At 37.3% G+C, this 22,629-nt stretch overlaps 2 protein-coding genes across 3 annotated transcripts in view; one reads left to right on the top strand and one right to left on the bottom strand.

The window, feature by feature from the left end:
- Positions 1–22,629, top strand: part of ANO3 (anoctamin 3) — a gene marked incomplete at both ends in the record, with an annotated part of 106,165 nt that overhangs the window by 78,276 nt on the left and 5,260 nt on the right. For both annotated transcript variants that reach the window (XM_084208762.1, XM_084208763.1), the window contains 9 exons: positions 3,388–3,484; positions 4,356–4,416; positions 14,427–14,509; positions 15,400–15,540; positions 15,894–16,058; positions 17,022–17,058; positions 19,074–19,185; positions 20,369–20,426; positions 21,920–22,017. In XM_084208762.1, coding sequence (XP_084064888.1) covers positions 3,388–3,484; positions 4,356–4,416; positions 14,427–14,509; positions 15,400–15,540; positions 15,894–16,058; positions 17,022–17,058; positions 19,074–19,185; positions 20,369–20,426; positions 21,920–22,017 — 852 coding nt within the window. The remainder of the gene's footprint in view (positions 1–3,387; positions 3,485–4,355; positions 4,417–14,426; positions 14,510–15,399; positions 15,541–15,893; positions 16,059–17,021; positions 17,059–19,073; positions 19,186–20,368; positions 20,427–21,919; positions 22,018–22,629) is intronic.
- LOC311155064 (uncharacterized protein) lies at positions 9,515–10,006 on the bottom strand (the record flags this gene model as incomplete). The annotated part of the gene is made up of 2 exons (XM_084207969.1): positions 9,515–9,648; positions 9,913–10,006. The coding sequence occupies 2 exons, from the start codon at positions 10,004–10,006 to the stop codon at positions 9,515–9,517; spliced, it is 228 nt and encodes a 75-aa protein (XP_084064095.1).

Raw genomic sequence — 22,629 nt, 5'->3', positions numbered from 1 at the left:
GCTTTGAGCAAGACCATATTCAAGTTTTATCTACGGAGTTTTCTTTAACTTCTCTTTCACAGTGAGTTATTATATTTTACACTGCTGTCATGAACACTTTTTTTTAAGCTTGCTTTATACAGCAAACTCCTGAGGAACTGTACTAATTCAAACCACATTACATACAGGCAAATGCAATAAACTTAACAGTGAGGAAATAATGCTTTCTTTCAGATACTGTACTAGGATTGTTTTTCATCATAAATGTCTTCAAAATGCAGTGGATCTAAAGTCGAGGATCAGCCTGTTCTTAGAGCATGGGGACCACAGCTGTTGAACTGTCAGTCTCGTATTTGTCACATGTACAGTGGCACAGTTCCAACAAAGGGGGAACAAGGGGCCATAATCTACTATTATCAAGGTGTAGCTTAGTATTTCTTCCTTGTGGAAGAGAAAGGTGTCATTGGCAACTCCCCGAGAGAAAGAACAAAATTTCTAATAATTTCATTCTTTCATACTGTAAGCTATTATGTGCTTTTATATCATAGAATCATAGAATATCCTGAGTTTGAAGGGATTCACAAGGATCATTGAAGTTCAGCTCCTGGGCCTGAGATCCTTGTTCAAATTCTTTTTGAACGCTTTCAGTCTTGGTACTGTGACCACTCTCCTGGGGAATCTGTTCCAGTTCCCAGCTGTCCTGTGATTGAAAAACCTTTTTCTGACATGTGACCTAAAGCTCCTCTGACACAGCTTCATGTGCTCCCTCTGGTCCTGTCACTGGTCACCAGAAGGAGAGGAAGCTGTTAGATTCCAGCTGTTAGGCTGCTATGAGATCTCCCCTCAGTCTCCTATTTGCCAGGCTGAGCAAGCTGAGTGATTTCAGCTGCTCCTCATATGGCTTCCCCTCTAGGCCCTTCACCATCTTTGTGGCCCTCTTTTGGAGACTCTCTAAGAGCTTTATATCTTTCTTATATTGTGGCTCCCAAAACTGCACACCATATTCGAGGTGAGGCTGCACCAGCACAGAATAGAACAGGACAATAACCTCCTGTGTGTCAGTGTGCTTCTCCCAGGAAGACTTCCAGGTACGACTCCTTTTTACAGAAAAATGCAGTTATCTTCCTTGTTGAAGGTTGCAGGGTGTTGTAAATGAGCACAGAGGTAGGCTAGCTTTTGAGGGTTTCTGTCCTCAGTTTTTTCCCTTGGCTGCTGCTTTGTAGCTGCAGAGAAAACACAGAGAAAGCACATTTGAGTGTGTTCCTGTGGGGCTGGTTCTATGGGGTCTCATCCTGAGGCACCTCAGTGTCGTGCTGGGCTACAGGCCTCTGTGCTCTGTGTGAGAAACAAGAGACTGAAAGTTAGGTAAACCCTCATATAAGCTTATATAAGTTAGGTAACCCTCATATAAGCTCTGTATGCCTGCAAGGGAAAGTTGAATATTCATATATTTATTGTAGCTATCATTAGCCAGTGTTCATTTCACAATGCTGTCAGAGGATGGGTTATGGCAGAAGTCCTAACCACATGTTCTGTGACAGCCCCACATCTGTAATCTGGATATGTTAATTCTGTGGAGAAGGGCTACCTGCCTTTGATTGTGTGAATGTCTGCAGTCCCTCTGGTCAGTCACGACCCAGCACTGTCCTGTCAGTGCATTGCTACGACCGTGTTAGTAAGAGCAGCTGTGAAATGCGTGACTCAAGCTGATTATGCCTGGCCTGATAAAATATATGAAGATGTTTTCTGTGTCACCTTGTGTACTTAGGCAATTCTAAAGGCCACTGATAACAGATATTGTTGCCATATCCTTGCCATAGTTTTTTTGCTTAGCCTGGAAGGTGTTAGTAAGGATTAGACAGAAACTTTGTACCTAGAGCAGACAGGAGTCATCCATTAGCAGTAGATGGACTGCACAGCTGTTCTTATTCTTGCTGTAGTCTGGGATTGAGAGATTATTTATCTGGTGTTTCTACATTATTTTAAAGAAACTTCTAGATAGGCATCTGTAAGACTATTAAAATCTATCATTTGATTTTAAGCACTTCAGCTACCATCCATACACAAATGCAGTGTTCAATGGCAATCTGGAAGAAACAGAATAGGATGTGCTACCTTAAAAAAGTCTGAACACAGGAAACCCAATGGAAATTAGAAATTGAAACACGGTGTCAGAGCATTATGGCAATGTCAGAACTGGCATGTAGCCCCAGATTCAATACTTTCTGCTGAACACTCTTTCAGGTGAAACAGGTTTATTATGTCTCTTATGAGACATAATGGCTGTTAGGAGGTGTTGATTTAAGTATGATAAATTCCATCACAAATTCCTATTTTTTATCTGTCTTGCATACTACAAAATCTGAATTGAACAGATGATCAAATCAGTTTTGCAGAAGGATACTTTCCTCAGTGATGTGCCTTCACCTCTCAGGTGCACGAAGCTGCCGTCAGCCCACCTCTAGTGGCTGCAGGCAGGAAACGATAATTTTCTTTTTTTTCCTGATATCCAGCACAGTTTGAGTAGAGAAATAATAAACAAATATGGAACCAAACATTGCTTACCATGCCAGCCATAGGTTTTCTGCAGCAGTAATTTGAGGGTGATGCAGAATGATGTCACATCTAAGAATTATTTTCTCTTGTTTATGACTTGTCCAAGTGCCTGCCTCTGCTCCGTGCTCAGGGTCTGCTAGCAGTTGGCTCTGTATATCTATATCTATCTATACCTATATCTATATATTATATAAATATATACATGTGAGATATATATATATGTATGTATTAGCCTATGTCAGGAGCCCAGTCACCTCAGCACAGGGCCATGAGTCTCTGCCCTCTGTGTGTAAGAAGAGTCTCTCTGTAGTTCATCTCTCTGGCTGCTATGGGCAAGTTGGAAATGGAGAAGAAGGAAGGGTACCACCAAAAGGGAGCAAATATCCCCCTCTCATACTGACTTTTGCCTCTTGTCATAATGTCTCTCTTCTTTGCTCAATTACATACAAATGTCATGTGATTGAGATCAATGTAGATATACTAGTGTTGTCTATCCTCTGAATGTTTGGTATCTTATAATAATGTAGAAAAATAGGCTGTAAATGCATTTGAAGGGTAGTAAGCAATTTTTTTTTTTTCCTGTTAGAGATACTGGGGAGAGAATTTGCTAGTGTGAGAAGTGTAACATGATGCCCAGAAATATTGTATGCTACTCTATGGCCCATAGTGTTCAGGTTCCTGATTTGGGATTAGGCTTTCCAAGCCGAATATTCACTTTTAATTTATTTTATTTGCCCAGTTTTGTGGTGCACACACTGTTGACAAACAGAGACTATAAATGGCATAACTCAGAAAACCTTGTGAATGCCAGAAGTGTTTTTATAACCTTTATTTTCCTATCTTGTGCTAAAGCAAAGAGATCTGCGAGGCAAATGAAACCATTATGTGCCCTATGTGTGAACGCAATTGCACACTACAAAAACTCAATGAAAGCTGCATATATGCCAAGGTAATTATTGTGTTATTGCTATCAAGATAATTGTGGTTGTATAATGGCTGCCCTCGTTTCTGACAAGTTTCCTAAAAAGCATGTTGTTTCTCTACAGATGTTATTTTCAGCCTTTGTAATACATCTTTCTTATAAGGGAGTGCTCTGTAATGATCTGGGGGTTTTCTAAAATTCCCTTCTGTGAGCATTTGCTTATTAATAAAGTCATATTATTTTCATCAACTTATTAATTCCTCTGTGACGACTTCATAATTAAACTTTTTAAAAGGTTTTTCCTACTTTCCTCTGTAACTATCTTGCTACTCTCTTTCCTTTGCTTGATTTCTATTTGAATTTTTGCTCCTGCTTTACTCTGACAAACTAAGGTGAAGATTTTATAGAATTAAATATTTTGCTACAAGAAGATATTCTTCAAACTTAAATAATCACGCCAGAAATTGCAAAATACCTAGGTAGAAGAATGAAATGGAATCAAGAGACAGTAAGTATATAGATGGAGAAAAGCAAAGAGGTTTTTTAGCTGATAAAAACCTTAAAATAGAAATGTTTGAGATTAAGTTTGACCTACCATATGACAAGAATTCTGGATGAAATTTTAGTCTGTCTGGACGTGGACAAAACAGCTATGTGTCTGTGAAACAAAATTACTAGTGATGCATGAAGTAATAGTCTGGAACAGCAGATTTCAAATTATACTGGAAGTCTGAGTGTGACTTTGACAAACCTTGGTAGAAGAAACATGCTAGTAGGATTACTTATGAGGAAGCTTAGCTTTTGGTTTCTGACGCCAGTTATGGACTCTGGGACTATTTGGGGCAAAAGATGAGGTGGCAGTATTATTTTTTCCTGATGTGTTCATTTTTTTATTCAGGTTACACATTTGTTTGATAATGGAGGGACTGTCTTCTTTGCAATTTTTATGGCAATTTGGGGTAAGTACATTTTTTCTTGGTTTTTTTTTTTTTTTTTTTAAATTTATTTTTAGTTCACCTGACCCTTTTATATGGTTACTTGACAAAGGAGATTATAGCTCTGGATAAAAGTTAAAGAAGGATTATGATTTTGCTACACAAACTAATTTTTTTTTCATTTTCATTAACTTAAATTTCTATGCTAGTAATGGGTAATACCTTTTATGTAAACATATTTATATAAACACCAAATGTAATGATTTTCTTTAGGGTTGTAAATGTCTTTAAGCCTGAATTTTATATTATTTAGGCCAATAGAGGAAAACACGTGGGTTGTGTTACTGATCTTGAGCCAATATCAAAATCACATCTTGTAGAGAGAGGATTCTTATAGAATAATTGAGAATGGTTTTATGGGAGCTAATTAGAGGAAAGTATAGGAAAGGTTTGAGGTTAAGTGCTTGCTGCAGTTAAGGTATTTCCATTGAAATTCTCAGTCTGAATCTCTTGTTATATTCCCACTGCTGTCGCACACATCGTGTTGTTCAGCTCAAAGCCAAGCAGGGGCACATCCACAGAGGACACTGCTGAGCAGGAGTTACCAAAAACTGTCCTGCCTCTTTTAGAAGGTCAGTGTAATAGTGCCATAAAAGAACAGATTTAATGGCCCAGCATTAAATCCTCAGTAGAATTAGCTTTCACTGCAGCTAATAGGATTTTGCTGCTGGGAAATAGGGAAGAAGAACAGAACCAGAGATAATTGGTTCTACCAATGAACATGTTTGTCTGTGTAAACACTGAGAAAATGACATTAGTTGACATACATAGAGCTGTCTGCATTCAAGCCAGAGTTTCACAGTTTTGAATGAAATATTACACAACAGCTTTATTTTTGTAATGTGTATGAATAAGTATTAATGACTCTAACTTAAAGTAAAGTAAGAACAAATGTCTCAAATTTTGGAGGCTGGCATTGTAAAAGCAAGTAACAATATACAAACAACAGCAAAACATCAAATAGTTAAATGGAGAACGGCAGCACATCCCCATACATGCAAAAATTATGATTGGATTGTTAAAAATTAACAGTCTATAACTAAAGGGCACACTTTGATTACTTTCCTCATTCCTACTTCTTCAATTACTGCTAATCTTGCTATTACTGTCTTCCAGTTATTAATGATTACTTTCAAAAATTCCTAAAATACAGTGCATTTAATTATATAGTTAGCAGTGCAGACAAGAGGTAACTTCTTAGCATCTCTATCTCTAAGCTCTCCTTCTTTCCATTTTCGTCTGAGGCCAAGATTCAAGTGTAAGGAGGAATTTGCTTGTATGACACTGCTTTACCGCAGGAAAGATGGTGTATTGGCTAAGGAGGGTGAAAGCTGAGCATGACATTTTTCTTCATTTGAAGTATCAGAGTGATACGCTCATGTAATATAGGTGAATCTGTCTCAGATTTTCAGTCTGCTGCCAAACATGATGGATGCTATGTTAGAAATCGTGTCCTGGTATTGATGGGACACATGCTGCCTTTATGACTAAACTCAAAAAAGGGCAAAATTGCATATATGGGCTGAAATCTTTAATATTTAAAATAAATACCTGTTTTGCTCATATTCAGTATAGTTTCTCTCTAGGGTGTATGTGTATGTAATTTACTCACATATTGAATAAAGCCTCATGGCAACATTCGCAGGCAGTTAGTGAGATAATTCCATTCCATCAGTATGATCCGCAGTCTCCGCACTAATTAAAGTGTTTTAGCAGAGCATAATAACCAGGGCATATCCCTCATGGGTAGTTTTCTCTGCACTTTGTTTGGTTTATTCTGTGCCTTTATAATAATTTCTTTTGCGTATTCTTTCTTTCTATTTAGACACGTCTGGTAATTGCAAGCAGAAAAGCTATGCAATTATTTGCTTTGTATAATAATTTTACTCTTTAGCTGGGCAGAACTGGACCATGCTTTTTAGGATACCTATATATGTATCAGAGAATTCCTTTCCTCTCTTGTTAAGTATTTCTTCTATCTAATCTGTGCTGACACGTTTGAAATAATTTCTACAGATCTAGGCTGCAATTCAAACAACAAATCTGTTTGACAGAGGAATAGAAGCTTGTCATCTTTTTTCCCCATGGATAATGATGCTAAATCAGTGTCATCTAGTCAAAGGTTAGATGTAGCTAATTTTACTCAGTAATTCCATTCTCCCCAGTAAACTTCAAGTAATCCAAATTAAATAATCCAAGTAAACCTAATCAATCTTGGCATATTCACTGGAAGGTACAGATGTAAATTTGGGAAAATAATGACCTGAGTCATTTTTCAGATAGAAATTATGTTAGGATGGAATAGTTTCACTTCAGAGTAGTGAAGCTAAGGATGTTCTTTCGTATTGATACTAAAATATCATTGTAATCCTAGTCAAATATTTCTCTGTTACACTGTTCACCAAAGTTACACAAAGCAGAAACTTCCCTGGGTGCTATTTTCCTTTGTTGTTTCTAAGAAATCAAGTATAATATCCTTCCAGGAAAAGCAGAGATTGATCATTTAATTACAAAGTAGAGGAGTGATGCTCTGCTACTGAAGCCTGCCTGTTGTATATTGGTGTGTCTTGTGATTTTTCCTTACTTTTTAAGACATTGTTTGCACAGTAATGGCTGTAAGGTAACAATGGCCAGGTTGTTTTGGGAAAAATGAAATGGGTGTAGGTAACAGGCAGGAATATACTCTGAAGCAAGCATTGCAATGAAGGGTGGGATGGTGTGATGTCAGCCATTGGAGTAGGCACCCTGCATTGTCTTCTGTCTTGTCTGCTGTGAGGCACCTCTGACTCTTATCACATGGTTCAAGAGAGTTGTCTTAGTGAAGAACTGAAGGAATAACACAATAATTTTCTTTTATATGGCTTGAAAGATTTGAATCACTATCTGCTGGGTACCTCATGGTTTAATTCAGCAGTCCCTCACATGTATCACATGTAAGTCCAGTTAACTGCTTTCTGACTTATGGGAGAGGAAGAGATGAGGGTCCTGACTCATTTTCTGAAGATAACTCATGTCCTTCTAGCAACACCCATTCAGCACTCACATGGGTGATCAACTTTCAAAGCTGCTTCTTACTCTGATGTTCTGGCAGCTTTCAGCTCTTGCTTTTAAGCTGGAAAGGGCATTTTGCCAAAATTTATTTTGATTTTATTTTCTCTGAGAAAAAAGGTGTGTTTGGCCTCTCAGTAATTGTGTAAATATTTAAAAATAAGGACCAGGAACATGATATAGATGTTTGGACTGTGATTGTACTTCAGTACAAGTTTTTGCACACTCATGGAGAAGACAAAAGCAGTCATCTTTTTAAACTTCTTAAAAATATTTTTACTTCTGAAATCAGATGTAGCTTTATCCCTAATTTTGTAACTGACATTGGATGACTAAAGAGTCTAGGTTTTTTTTCAGTTAATCAAGGTTTGGGAGAGCATTTGAGCTGTAGTTTTAAACTAGCCCACAATTCTTTGAACAGGTTCACTGATACTAGATACGATTTTCCTGATATGTCAGAGCTTAAAAAATAACTTGTAAGAAGGAGATAGAGTTAAGAGGCGTATTGATTAGGCTAAAATTTTTAAATAATAAATTATGTCAGTTGAAAGCTAGTTTGGCTGCAGTCGATGATATCCAAATAATTCAGTAAGATGAGAGTATTTAAGCAGCCCTGTGCAGAAATAAGAAATGTTCCTATACAAAACACTTGTGCTGTTCCTTACCTGGGTCACTCCTTGTGTCAGCATAGGAAATGTTCTGTGGGAAATAGGAATTTTCTGGGGAAAAATGACTCAGGCCTCTTTGTAGCCCATGTAAAATATCCTGCCAGGCCAATTAATACAGATCCCAAAATGGCTCCTGCAGAGGTGCCAGCTATTCCTTCTTCTTTGTTGTTTTTTTCTGTGAGAAAAAGAAACAAAGATGAAAGAGTTGATTAGGAATAATATATAGATTAAACCAGTGAGTAAGACTTTTCAGCAAGGGTCTGAAACACTTTGCAAGCTCTAAGTAAACCAGCCTTTCTGCAAAATCTTCTGCCTTTGTAAATGAAAACAGGCATCTCCATCCTTGAAGTTTGGGGGAATAATTGGGATTTAGGAAAAATAAAAAGGCAGGTAAATGAGTTTTTAATCAAATAAAAAGGTTTCAGGTTTAATTACTGAATCCACAACTATTTTTTAATTATTCTTTGAATGCAGTTATTTGTAAGCATTTAAGACAGCAGTTAAAATTGCAGCCTCGGAATTTCAGTGTCTGTGTGTGCAAAGTTAAAAATTCAGTAATGCTTCATGCACCTGTTCAATTAGCAGAATAAATGCCTTTCTTCAAGATTTTCCCTCAAATTTCATAAAACTTTTCTTCAAGATACTCAGTTTTGCTTGGAAGTGAACGTGCTCTCCAACTCTCATTGCTTTTCAATCGATGTTAGCTTAAAATCAGGTGTCTTGTAATTATTAGCTGTGTAATTATTAACTATGATAGGAAACATGAAAGTCTGATGATCCTTCAGTTCTTTGTACAAACTGTACTTTCAGTCCCGTGTTAAAAGCTTGAAAGCTAATTAAAGCAAAAAATTACTGTGCCTTCTAATCTTTTCTTTTCCTGAAGACCTGATTCAGAATAGCAGGATAGAAAAGTGCAATGACAGTTTTATGTTCCATTGTTTTCCCACGCATACTTAACTTGGTAATTAAATGCACAATGAGTAATTCCTTTGAAACTGTTTATAAGAAGTCATCTTTGGTCACAAAAATTTCTGAACTTTAATAAGTTGATGTGCTGTATATTTTAAATCTAATTTCTACACATCTGCTTTGAAGGTCCATTCCAGTTAAAGTAGGCAATACCTGTTGCAAGGTTCTCTCACTCTGGGAAGTGTTAAATGATTAATTAAAGTGTAAATCATTTGAAAAGTACATGTTTTATTTTGGGTGAGCTTTAGTTTTAGTCTGTACTAGATCACTTGTAAGTTCATGTCTCATAAAGCCTCCAGTTCAATTTTTAAAAAAAGTTTTTATTTCAGCATTGTAATTTTATTAAACCACTTGAATTTTAGTTAGATCCTTGGTTTTCACTGGAAGCAGTAAAGCCCCGAGGTGGTCTGGATGACTGTGGAATGACTTGGTGTCACTGTGGAAGGAGATGTAGCTGCAGCACTTTTGGGCACTTTAGAAAAGTCACCTGTTGTTCTAAATGTTGCTAAAGACATTCAGTGGATCTTTGTGGCTGTGTTATTCCATTTTTTTGACACATTTGAAGAGAAATTGGTGCCATCAGAGGACCTCAGGGATATGCTTTTTGCCCCACTGATATTTTCTGTTCTTTTCACTACATTCTCTTTGACATTGGCAGCTGCTGGTGGAGCATGACTTGTGGAAGAAGGACTTACTGTGGTAGTCATATGCAGAACAAATCTCTGTGAAGTCAATTGCACTGGAGACTGATGGTTTTTTGTAATTGAACTATTACTTGTTTCTTTTACTTCTCCAGCCTCCGTATTGCTTCTGTTCCGTTGCAGTCTTACAAGCAGAAAGAAGAGAGTCATTCCACAGGAGGGTTGCATGGTGTTGAGTTCAAAGTTTATTTTATACAGAATCTGCAAGAAATTAACTTTTTTTTATGGTTTATTTAAACAAACCAAGTTACTCAGTGAAGACCCAAATAAGTTGGTAAAATAAGTTAGTGTTAGACAATAGCAATCTCACTGATTTATCACGTGTTGATGCTGGAAACATTATGTCCCTAGGTGTTAATGACATAAGAATCACCTAAAATAATATTGATGATCAACAAAATCGATCTCATCTTGATCAATATCAATTGCAGTATTGATCTCAGTTGCTGATGGAGATGTTGTAGGATAGCTCACATGGCTGGAATGTTGTCATGGAGGGCTACACACTGTTTAGGATAGACAGTCCAGGAAGGACATGGTGACAGAGTTGTCCTGTGTGAGGCAAGACTTGGAATGTATTCAGCTCTGACTTGGGGTAGGAGTAGGTCAAGAACTGATGGGTCGGGATGAAGGGGATTACTCGTAAGGGTGACGCTGTTGTGGGTGTTTGCAACAGGCCAGCTGATCAGGAATAAAAAGTGGATGAGGTCTTCTGTAAACAGCTTGAAGCAGCCTCAAAGTCACAGCACTGGTTCTTGTGAGGGACTTTACCTACCTTGGCATCTGCTGGAGAAGCAACACAGCAAAGCACAAACAGTCCAGGAGGTTCCTGGAAAGCATTGATTACAACTTTCTGAGACAGGTAGGAGAGGATTCCCCAAGAAGTGGCATGTTGCTTTACCTCATGCTGACACACAGGGAAGTCTTGCTGGAGATGTGAAGGTTGGGAGCTGCCTTGGCTGCAGGGATCATGTGTTTGTAGAGGTCGGTACTGAATAAAGAGGAAGCAAGTAAAATTGCAACCATGGTATTCAGGCGAGCTCACATTAGCCTCTTTAGGGATCTCTTGGAAAAATCCCATGGAAATTGGCCCTGCAGGGGAGAGGGCTCTAAGAGAGCTGGTTGATATTTAAGGACCACTTTCTCTGGCTCAAGAATGATGAGTCCCATTGAGAAAAGAATCAGGCAAAACAGTCAAAAGACCTGTGTGAATGAATAAAGAATTCCTGTCAAGCATGAGCAGGAAGTATTCAGGAGATTGAAGCAGGGTCAGGTCACTTGGAATGCATATAGAGGGGTGATCAGAGTAAGTAGAAATGAAACAAGGAAGACCAAGGCCCATCTGGAATTAAATCTGGGCAAGGATGTAAAGGACAACAAGAAAGGCTTATTCAAAAGCTTATCCATAACAAAAGGAAAACTAAGGATCGTGTGGCCCATTACTAAGTGGAGGGAGGCCCTTGTAGCTGAAGACACAGAAGAGGCAGAGCTACTGAGCATCTTCTTTGCATTGGTCTTCCCTGACATGACCAGCCCCAGGAATCTCTGTCCCAGCTGCCCAGGGTGAAAGAAGGTCAGTTTCCTTGCTCAAGCACAATTGGGTGAGAGAACACTAGACAGACTTGACGTCCACAAGTACATGGGCCTTGATGGGATGCATCCACAAGTGCTGAGAGAGTTGGCAGACACCATAGCTAGGCTGTTCACAAACATCTTTGAAAGGTTTGAAAGATCTTGGTGATCAGGAGAGGTGCCCAAATACTGAAAGGAAGCAAATCTCATCCCAAACTTCAAGTGAAAGAAGGAGGATCCAGGAAACTACTTAACAATCAGCCTCACCTCAATCCCAGAGAACTGTAATCATTGGCGCAGGGTCTGGCTGGAGGCCTGTCACTGGTGGTGTCCCCCAAGGTTCAAAACTGGTCCCAGTATTGTGTAACTTACTCAATGACTTGGACTAAGGGGCAGATGCCCCCTCAGTATGTTTGCTGATGACACAAAGATGGGAGAAATGGCCCCAGAGTGCTGTGCATCCCTTCAGAGGGACCTCGACAGGCTGGAGAGATGGACAGAGAGGAACTGTGTCAGTTCAACAGAGGGAAATGCAGGCTCCTGCACCTGGGGAGGAGCAAGCCCGTGCACCAGCACAGGCTGACCTGCTGGGAAGCAGCTCTGTGGAAAAGGAGCAGGGGGTCCTGGTGGATGACAAATTGTCCACGGGCCAGCAGCTGCCTTGTGGGCAGTGAGGCCAGGGGGGTCCTGGGGTGCATTAGGGAGAGAACGCTGCCAGCAGGTCAGGGGAGTGATCCTGCCCCTCTGCTCAGCCCTGCTGGGGCACATCTGGAGTGCTGTGTCCTGTTCTGGGCTCCTCATGTCCAGAAGGACAAGGAGCTCCTAGAGTTGTTGAAAGGCTGAGGGAGTGGGCCTGTTCATCCTTGAGGAGAGATGACTGCGAGGGGATCTCATCAATGTATCTGGGTATCTGAAGGGAGGGTGCTAAGGGGATGGAGCCAGGGTCTGCTTAGTGCCAAACAATAGTACAAAATGCAATGAGCAGAAACTAATGCACAGTAATTTTCACCTGAATGTGAGGAAGGACTTCTCTCCTACTTGCTCTGGAAGAGGCTGCTCAGAGAGGTTGTGGAGTCTCCCTCATTGGAGATATTCAAGAACTGCCTGGATGCAGTCGTGTGCCATATGCTCTTGGATGACGCTCCTTGAGCAGGGAGGTTAGACCAGATGATCCACTCCCTTCCAGTCTTACCCATTTCATGATTCTGGAACAAAAGCTTCATTTAGTAAGAAAATTCCATACACAGACCTCATACTCAGAAGGGAATAATTCAAAACCACGTTGATAATTCAAATCCACGTTGCTATGGAGTGAGGTCATGAACCCTCTATGGATGCTATTCTCAAGGCAATGCTTTCTGGGCAGGCAGCAATTCTAAGAGCGTGCTAAAGATTTATGTTGCCTTGTGAAGAATTAGAATTTTTACAATTAGCCTGGAAAGTTGATGGGTAGTCTTTTGTGGCCTTGAGCAGTGAGTTATATGAATGCTGCCAGGAGCAAATAGAAAACTAAATCAGTCCAGAGGTAATGAATGAGACTGAATTTGTGTGCAAACTTCTTTTGCAGTACAAACCTGAAACTGTGTAGTAGGCATTAATTTTTCAAATGTTAGATTGAGAAGAATGAGAAAACCTCACCTCAAAGTCACATGATGGTAGTAGGTCTGCTGTTCAGCATATGTTGTTCAGTGAGGTTTTGGCGAGGGGTATTTTTTCTATATATGAAACAGATTGGGATCATCCAGTTTTTAACTCCCACACATGAGCTTTCATATGACAGCACAGTTAATTCTGTAATTAGTTATTCTTCAGCATCGTTAATTATTCAGATGTCTATGTATGTGGGTACTTCACCACCTGAATGAAGGAGATTTATATCTGAAAAAAGTAACTTATTTCTTTTGTCTTCAAGCCTCTCCTACTTTCTTATGCTTTTTCTTATGAGTGATTTTTTTAGAGGGTTTGTGTTTTGTTTTTTTTTTTTTTAGTTAGTTTGTTTGTTTTCTTTTGGGCAGGGGGCAGAGAGAATAAGGGCTGGTTTTATTAAGTTGTTCGTTTGGGGTTTTTTATTGAGTTGTGTATTATCCCCAGCTTAGCTTCTTTGTAAGTAACGCTGTTAAAAGCAATGTGAAGAGCATCTATTATATGAATAAGTCATGTATAATTATGTACATACAGGTATAATATATATAACTAATTATGATAATTAATTAGGTATCAAGTATGTATAGAAACCCCCCAAAAAATTAAACATAGTACAGAAATACAGATAAAGGTAGGAATATGTGACCATCCTGTTTATTTTGGGTTAGAAATCCTTCTTTCGAGCAGTCGGCTTTCTAGAAGGAAGCAAATTTTCTTACTTCCTATTTGAATTCATTGTTTTTCAAGGCACAATTGGGCAATTCTATGTTTTGTCAGGAGTCTGACCCTCAACAAGATGTCTTATCCTCAGTAGCAGACTACAGGGTTTTGGAAATTTGGAGTTATTTATTAGGTGTAATTATCTTATCCAAACCCCTAAGTACATGGAAGATCTGATTATGGTCTCACATCTAGATTAGAAATAATTGTCTAAAGAATTGTCCTAGTAGCAAGACTGCTACAGTATAAAACTGGTATAGCTGGGAAGGAAGTGAGGTTCTTATTTGAACTGAATAAAAGGAGATAGCTCTTGGCTCTTTATTAGTAGATTTCATTGTGTTTGTGTTTCTTCAAGAGAAGATTCTATGTTTTGAATAAAAGGAAAAGCAAAATGATGAATTTAAAGGGATGGCAATGTCTCATGTTGACAGGTACCTATCTCTGTACAGCTACTACAGAAAACAAAAATATGTTTCTTAGCCAAACATAGTTAAGTACTGTTTTAAATTTAACAGGGATTATCCTGAAGCTACTTAGAGTTTTCAGATTCTGAGGAAAACTGTCAGAAAGTGGCTAATGATATTGCTGATTTTCTTAAGATCTGCGTGCCCCCTTTGCCCCCCTGTAGTTAAATTACAGTTGTTTTCCACAGCAACAGTCTTTCTAGAGTTTTGGAAAAGACGGAGAGCTGTATTGACTTATGACTGGGACCTCATAGACTGGGAGGATGAAGAGGTAAGAAACAGAAATTTACATGTAAACCATGTTATCAGCATGGTTAAAGTCTCAGTATCAATCCATATTGTATGTCAGTCATCTGAGTTTGTCATTCAGATCATATTCGTATTGATAGCACTTGTTGCAGAATACAAAGGTATGCTTGAGATTGTACAAGGATACTTTGCCTTTTGCAACTAACATTATAATTCCAAATATAATTCTACATTTATTAAAAGGATCCTTGGAAAACCTGAGTGCAAATACTTCCTGTACAGAGGATAGGAGCTGCTTCTGATGTCAGCACAGATGCCTTTTAGTTCCATGGTTTCTTGTTCTGGAAATTCTTGATCCTGCAAAAACATGGGACCAAGAGAAGCAACAAGACAGAAACTAGATTTTGTATCCTTGGGGAGGCTTAGCTTATCCTTGAACATTCTGCTATCAGCATCAGTAATAATAATTTTTTTTTTCCATAAATTACTAGTCAGCATAGATGTAGTTTACCTGTATTGGTGATTTAATTGCAGTTTAAGTCAATAGACTTCACTTGTTTTACTGCTCTCTCTGGATGGGTAGATAGAAGCTGGTGGCTATTTTTAATAAATGCTCTCATAACACAAACAACACCATTATAACTGACCCTAATTTGTAGTTCTGCTATCAATTTTTGCAGACAATCTAGTGTCTAAGTCAGCAATATGACCCATGATTCTTTATAACACCCTCACATAGTGGAGAAGGCTCCTGTGGTTTCTGTTCTTTGGATTTTCAAAAGAGCAAATTATTTAGGTATTGAGTTGCAGCATTATGAAAAATGATCACTATCAGTATAATGTTCTACATGGATGTCTGATTCTTGAGAGAAATAAATAATACAACAAATGGAATCCACCCTGTCGTTCCAGGAAGAGCTGCGTCCCCAGTTTGAAGCTAAATATTCCCAAGTGGAAAGAGTAAATCCCATCACAGGAAAACCTGAACCTTTTCAGCCTTTCCCTGATAAGCTCAGTCGACTGATGGTGTCTGTCTCAGGAATATTCTTCATGGTGATGTTTAATAGCATTAGAACTGTTGTATTGTAATTCATCTTACCTCTGATGTAAATAGTAACTCAGCATGAGTGCATTCATTAAGATTAGTGGATTTACTTAACATAGGCAAAACTGATTGTCTTACTGCTTGTTCAGGGATCTCTTTGTTTCCCTAGATGGAATATAGTTATATTGGAAAAGAACAGTAAAGAAATGTTGTAACTCATCTTGGTTTTTTGTTCTCTCAAATTCTGCTCTCCAAAACAAATATCAGTCTTAAGAACACTTGTTTTATTATTTCAAAGGATATAATTTCAGATGTGATTCCTTTTGTTCTAATACCTCTGCTCATAAATGCATACCTGTAGATTTCACTGGTCCTTACTGCAGTGTTTGCAGTTGTGGTGTATCGACTGGTAGCCATGGAGCAGTTTGCTTCTTTCAAGTGGTATTTCATCAAGAAGTATTGGCAGTTTGCAACATCTGGCACTGGAGTCTGTATCAATTTTATGATCATCATGTCACTCAATGTCGTAAGTCTTCTGTTCTTTTAAAGAAGCAATTAATTTAAATGAGTAGTTTTTAAAAGCTTATTGATGAGTTACCCATGTATTAGATATATACATGCTCATGCTTTTTCATGTAGCAGTGTCTGAAGCTAGTATTGCAGTGGATTTTTCTCCTCTGATGCAATGTTTGTTAATGTTTTTCTCTAATTCCTCCTTGATTTATCACTGCACATCTTCACCTATGTCATCAAGTATTGGGGTATAGAGTGCTGCTTTTTACATATCTTCCCTTTTTGAACTATGTTATCTTCTTGACTGAGAATTTGGTTTCTGGGTTGTTTTTGATTAATGACTTCTTATTAAAATGCAGCTGTGATATCAGTGTTGCACAGTCCTGGAATCACTGTGATATGTGATTTTGGTTAAGTTTTGTCTGTCATGTAACAGCACAGGTTTAATCATTTGCTCTTATAGCATTACCTGGACAGAAACTCTATTTTCAGCTGCATTATTATTTATCATCTTTCTGTTCCCATACAAGCACAAACAAATAAAAAGGAATAAGAACACAGCAAACATTGGCTTTTAGTTCTCTTAAGGAATTGCACTCGCTGCAGTAAGAAATAATTCTTCCAATCAGAGTCCTCTAGTTATTTCTGTTATTATGTATGATCACATCATAAAATGTATATTCGAGTGAATGAGCAAAGCTATCAAAAATAACTTGCTATTTGTAGTATACTGAAGGAAATATATTTCAGAGTTGGCAAATGCCTGGAGCTAAATGACATTTAAAATAAAGACTTGAGATGGTCAATATAGAGAGAAAAGTTTTCAGCACAAGGTTAATACCCTCAGCAAAGGAAAAACTGTACTGTGATACCTTGATGCTATAGACCAAGACAATACCATGCTTGTTTTCAATGTGGATTTGTCATCACTACAGCCAGGATGTTCTGTACTTACACCATTTCATTTCTTTTTTAGGTGTATGAAAAGGTTGCCTATCTCCTGACAGATTTAGGTATGTAGGTCTTTACTAACGGTGTGTTTCTTGCTGGCTGTGGCATATGCCTTTATAGTATACTTCTTTATTTACCTTTAAAGAAGTGTTTTGAAAACTTGATCTGTGAAGTACATTTCTGGCATTTCCCTAAGCAAGTGAGAAATATCACAGAAAGAAAATACATTATTATTTCCGTGAGGAAATAAAACTAAGGAATTTATTCTTATACTTTTAATATTTTGTGGTATACGTTGAAAAATAATCTAATTTTGGAAGGAAAGTCAAAACTTATTCTTTCTTAGCATGCTAAAGGGTTTTTTCTATTTTTCCCAAATGCTTAGTTTATTTTTTATTAATTTTTAATTTGGTCTTTCAGATGGAAAAAATGGGTTAAGATAAAATTAAGTTGTCCCAGATAAAAATGTTAAGTCATGAATTTTATAGTAGCTCTAATTCTGTAAAACATTAAAATTTTATACTGAAGCCTCTAGTCATGATTCGATCACAGACATAAAGCTTTCTAGCTTATAGAAAACAAGAAAGCAAAGACAGAATTTAAGATCTCTGGCTGTGTCAATGTGTTACTGTTTAGCGTTTCATTTTGCATGCTCACTTTTAGCCCATGTCAAAATATGCAAGTGATCTTGTCTTGGTTAAATGCCAGCTGGCTGCTTAAATTCCACAGCTCCCTCTTTTGGTTAAAGTATTAAACAAGGTGCACAAATCTTTATAGTGCTTCACCTAACAGGCAGCAGAACAGGCTATAAAAATTCAGAATTTATGGCCAACTTACTCAAATTCTTAAAATATTTTAAAGTATTCTTTCAAATCAAAAATATTTCTATTCCTTTTAAAGTATTTTATATTGTTACGGGTCATAGAATGGGAAAGAAAATAATTGTTTAAATGTTTAAGCAGTTTTTTCCCAGAATACATGAAAAAAAAATTTTAAAAAAGATTTCTTGAATTAAACATAATGGAGCATCAGGTGTTTCAGATAGGTATCTCATTCTTATTCCTAAGATGTTTTACATCAGGAAAGGCCACCCTTCTGGGAACAACTGTCCTTATGTAAAGCTAATAGTATCCTTTATATTTCTATCCAAATTTAGTCATCAGTAGACCAGAGTAGTTAAGTAGTACAAATTTTAACTGACAAATCCAGGCAGTTTAGACTTGCAACTCATATGCTTTTACAACTCATGTGCTTTAAAACTTTTACCAATGTACTATATTCCAAGTTGGATATGCCTATCAAAGATGGATTTTGTAAAAATTAATTTGTAAATGTGATCACCAAATTCTAATTCAGACATAAATAATCTTAAGGAAAGATATCCAAGGCAGTGCAGACCCACACAGAACACTTGTAGCCCTACTACACATTCTACATTTCTTTCCAAAAGAAGCCAAGAGGGAACCTCTGTCCTTTCCTCACTGAATTATAAACTGTTTGGTGCTCCTCAAGCTTTATGAAAGGGAATTCTTGAGGATGAAGTAAAGGTTTTATAGAAGTATTTAGAGGGTGAGAAGCTTGGATGAGGAATCAACTAGCTTATAGGTGACTCTTTCACCTCTGCTTCTCTTGGCAGCTCTACTGATTCCAAGTGCTGATCCCAAGTGCTTTTTGGGGGGTTGGGTTGGTTTGGGTTTTGTTTGCTTTGGGGTTTTATTGTTGCTTGGTTGGGTTTTGTGGGGTTTTTTTTTGTGGTGAGTTTTATTCTTTGAATGAAGATACCTTTAATCTTAAGATAAAGAATTCACATTGGTTTCCAAATTTTTTCATGGAGTGAAACAGGTATCTTCCCATAGTGTTACGATTTATTCTGAACCAAGGGGTTCCTATCGTCTGCTTCCACATAGAAACAATGTAGTCTGAGCTGGCACAATGAAAAGAAATCAATTGCAACGTGATGGGGCACCATGACTTGAAACCATCACTTGTTTTATTAATATTGACTGATTTGTGAGCAAAATTATGCATAACTCAATTTCATTTTTGTTTATATAATGTATATTGTGTCTTTCTGAAGAGCACCCTAGAACAGAATCTGAGTGGGAAAACAGCTTTGCTTTGAAAATGTTCCTCTTCCAGTTTGTCAACTTGAACAGCTCCATCTTCTACATTGCCTTTTTTCTTGGCAGGTAAGTTATGTTTGCCAGTTGCACTTAAAGTAAACTTGGACAGAACTCAAAATATTCACTAATTTTATAGATTTGAAGACAATACAAGGACAGTTTGAACTGTAAGGTTTAGGTACGAGTTGGTTTCTGGGCATAATTAAAACACTAAATATTTCTGAATGTATGGAAGGATTGGACCATTGGAATGTTTACTCATGAAACTAGAGGGTAAAAAAACTACTTTTTTATGGGAATGTACATTACTTTCTTACTAAATAGAAAGGCAGAACTTTTGGAAATGCAGCTACTTCCTAGATATGGGTCTGTATTTAGCCCTGTGTTAATAGGCTTTATTAATATTTTCTTGTTTATTCCCCTTGAGTTACATTTCCAGTAATGCATTTCTGTAAATAATAAATATTGTCTGGCAAAACTTATACAAGAGCAGGAAGCAGAAATTCTGGCTCCAATTTTTGTGTGTATCTTTAGGTTAGAGCATGAGATACAGCACACATCTAACCTTGCTTCATCCTCAATTTAATTTTGTAGTGGTTGCACTTACCATTCCTGCAGAACCTACAGAGAATTTCAGGGTATCTTCTATAAAATGTTATAATTTTAGTTCAGGATTGTTTGGGAAAAAATTAACAAAAACAGACAAGCAAAGAAACAAAGCCCAGTAAAGATTGTTGGTGAGAATCTGTGTGTTACATTCAGTGGTGTACTCACCATGCAATACCAAAATTTCTGTGTGTATTGCTCTCTCCTGTATCTAATAGGATCAGGCATGGGCTTCTTTCTCTCTTTTATAACTTTCATTGAGGTTATCAAGAGCTGGGATTTGTTATACAAATCAAGTGTACACTTCAGGTGGGCAAGCAGAGTCCTGCTTGTGCAGTTAATTTCTATTAGTTGTAATGGCTTGCTTGTCTTCATAGATGTAGATTAGAGTTTGAATAACTAACATCTAAAATCTCTGAAGCTAGGATTTTTATTCAGGACCTAATAAAAGTTTAGGCTCCCTTGCAAAATGATGGTCTTTGTTTGCATTCTGAAACTTCCATATCCTACGGACGTCAGATCTAAGCCTGTGTGATTTATTCTGTTGATATTTCCTGAATACAGGGGATGTTATGAAACAACTACTGATACAGGGTGTTTCTGGAATGTCCACTGAGAAACACTGAGAAATTTTATTTTCCAGATTTGCAGGCCGCCCAGGAAAGTACAACAAGCTTTTTAACAGATGGAGGCTGGAAGAGGTAAGCAATCCTGTTTTGTGTTCCAGTGATATTTCCATGAGTAAAAAGGAAGTGGCTGAAGCCCAGTTTAAAGATTTTATTATTCCAAGTGCAGCAAATATTAAACTCTTATTTATAGCAAAGGATAAGATCCAGGAGATGGCTTTTTCCTTCTGTGTTCTCCAGTGTGCTGAGTGACTGCCCAAGGCTCACCAGTTCTTTCTGCCTCTGTCTTAGGGAAAAGCCATCAGTAGTGGTCCCTTACCTCACATGTAGTGTGACTCCTGTGAGATTGGAACCTCCTGGTACTTGGAATTTTTGGATAGAGGACATAAATATAAACCCATCAGCGTTTTAATCATCTTGATTAATTTCTGTCAGCACAGAAAAAAAATGGATCTGTTGCAATGTGCCCAGAGGAGGGCCACAAAATGAATCAGAGGGCTGGAGCAGCTCTCCTGTGATGGCAAGCTGAGTTGGAGATACTCAGCCTGGAGCAGAGAAGGCACCAAGGAGACATTATTACTGCCTTTCAGTACTTAAAGGTGCTTGAAAGAAAGAAGGGGACAAACTTTAATAGGGCCTATTGAGACAGGGCAAGGATTAATGATTTTAAACTAAGAGAGGCTAGATTTAGACTAGGTGTAAGGAAGAGATATTTTTTAATATTATTTTTAAAATTTAGTAGTAGTAGTAGTATGATGATACACTGGGACAGGTTATCTAGAGAGGTAATGGATGTCTTATCCCTGAAAACATTCAAAGTCAGGTTGGATGGGACTCCTCTAGTTGAAAATGGCCATACATATTGCAGAAGTTTGGATTAGATCATCTTAAGGGATCCTTACCAACCCAAAATAATCTATAATTTTATAGAGTTCTAAAAGAAGAAAAATAATATTTTCAAAATTGAACTACAGTGTTAGAATTGCAACTTACCAGCATGCTGAACTTTCTTCTTTTCTCTGAAAATCAGATTTCTTCTACTGAAAACACCAAATAAATAAGTAAAATATTATAACTTTGTAGTCAATTAATTGAAAAATAGTTCTATAATTACTTAGCATTTTAATATGGCAGTACATATATACATATATATATACACACACACACACATATATATGTATATACACACACACAGAGATATAGATACACATATAGATAACATACCAGTACCAGAAATTCTGCTAGTAAATCTTTCTTTAGACTTAGATTATTGCAAAGGAAATACTGCTCCATTTTTTTGAAATGAGTAAGTTGGTCTAAGTGAAATCATATATCTAGCACACATACCTTTAAATTAGGCAATATGATCTAATATCTAACAATATGTCTAAAGGTTGGTCAGCTGAAGTGTTTTAATATTTATTTTGTTAACATTTCTTTATATTTCTGCAGATGGAGATTAGTGTTTTTCAACACACATACTTAATATTTTTTATTTACACTCTGAACAAATAAAAAACAAATGAATTCTCTGATTTTAACTGTTGATCTCTTCCACTTCATTTCAGTGTCATCCTAGTGGCTGCTTGATAGATCTGTGCTTACAAATGGGAGTTATTATGGTTTTAAAACAAATGTGGAACAACTTCATGGAACTAGGCTATCCGTAAGTTCAGATGTTAAAGTTCATTTTAAAAACAGTAAATACATGTTAGCATGTTTCAGTGCTAGGGAGAAGTGGTTTTATGTTTGGAGAATGTTTTCACTCGTTGCACCTCAAATATTGTCACTTTATTCCCAAGGACAGCATTGTCTTCCACTCTGAGATTAAGATTCTCAGGTAATGTTAAGCATCTCAGTTGTTTATTAGGATTTCATTTTCCATAATACAGAGGTGTTCAGCCTCTGAAATGATTAATGAGCTAAGAGTCTTACACTTCTCTTGAAACTGTAAGAATATGTTTCCTGTAAAATGTTGATCATCAAATATTGATCAAATTGAAGTCTCAACCTTGAAGTCTCAACCTTGAAAATATATTAGAAAGGATATTGCTCACACCATGCAATTGCAATTGTTCTGCACATGAGGGACAGTGTACTGTATGTTATGGAATGAGGATTTCTGAAATTGAGAAACTTACTTGAACTGACAGGCTTCCTGTCTTCTTAGCCAAGCAGGATGTTAACTTTGTCTAAAATTTATTTTAGAACATGCTTATATTCTGTTACGGAAATAAACGTTTTGTTTTGACAAAACCATTGTTTGCAACATAGGCAA

Source organism: Fringilla coelebs (genome assembly GCF_963513975.1).
Source record: "Fringilla coelebs genome assembly, chromosome: 6".
Lineage (NCBI taxonomy): Eukaryota > Metazoa > Chordata > Aves > Passeriformes > Fringillidae > Fringilla > Fringilla coelebs.
This window is presented reverse-complemented; position numbering and strand designations above follow the sequence as displayed.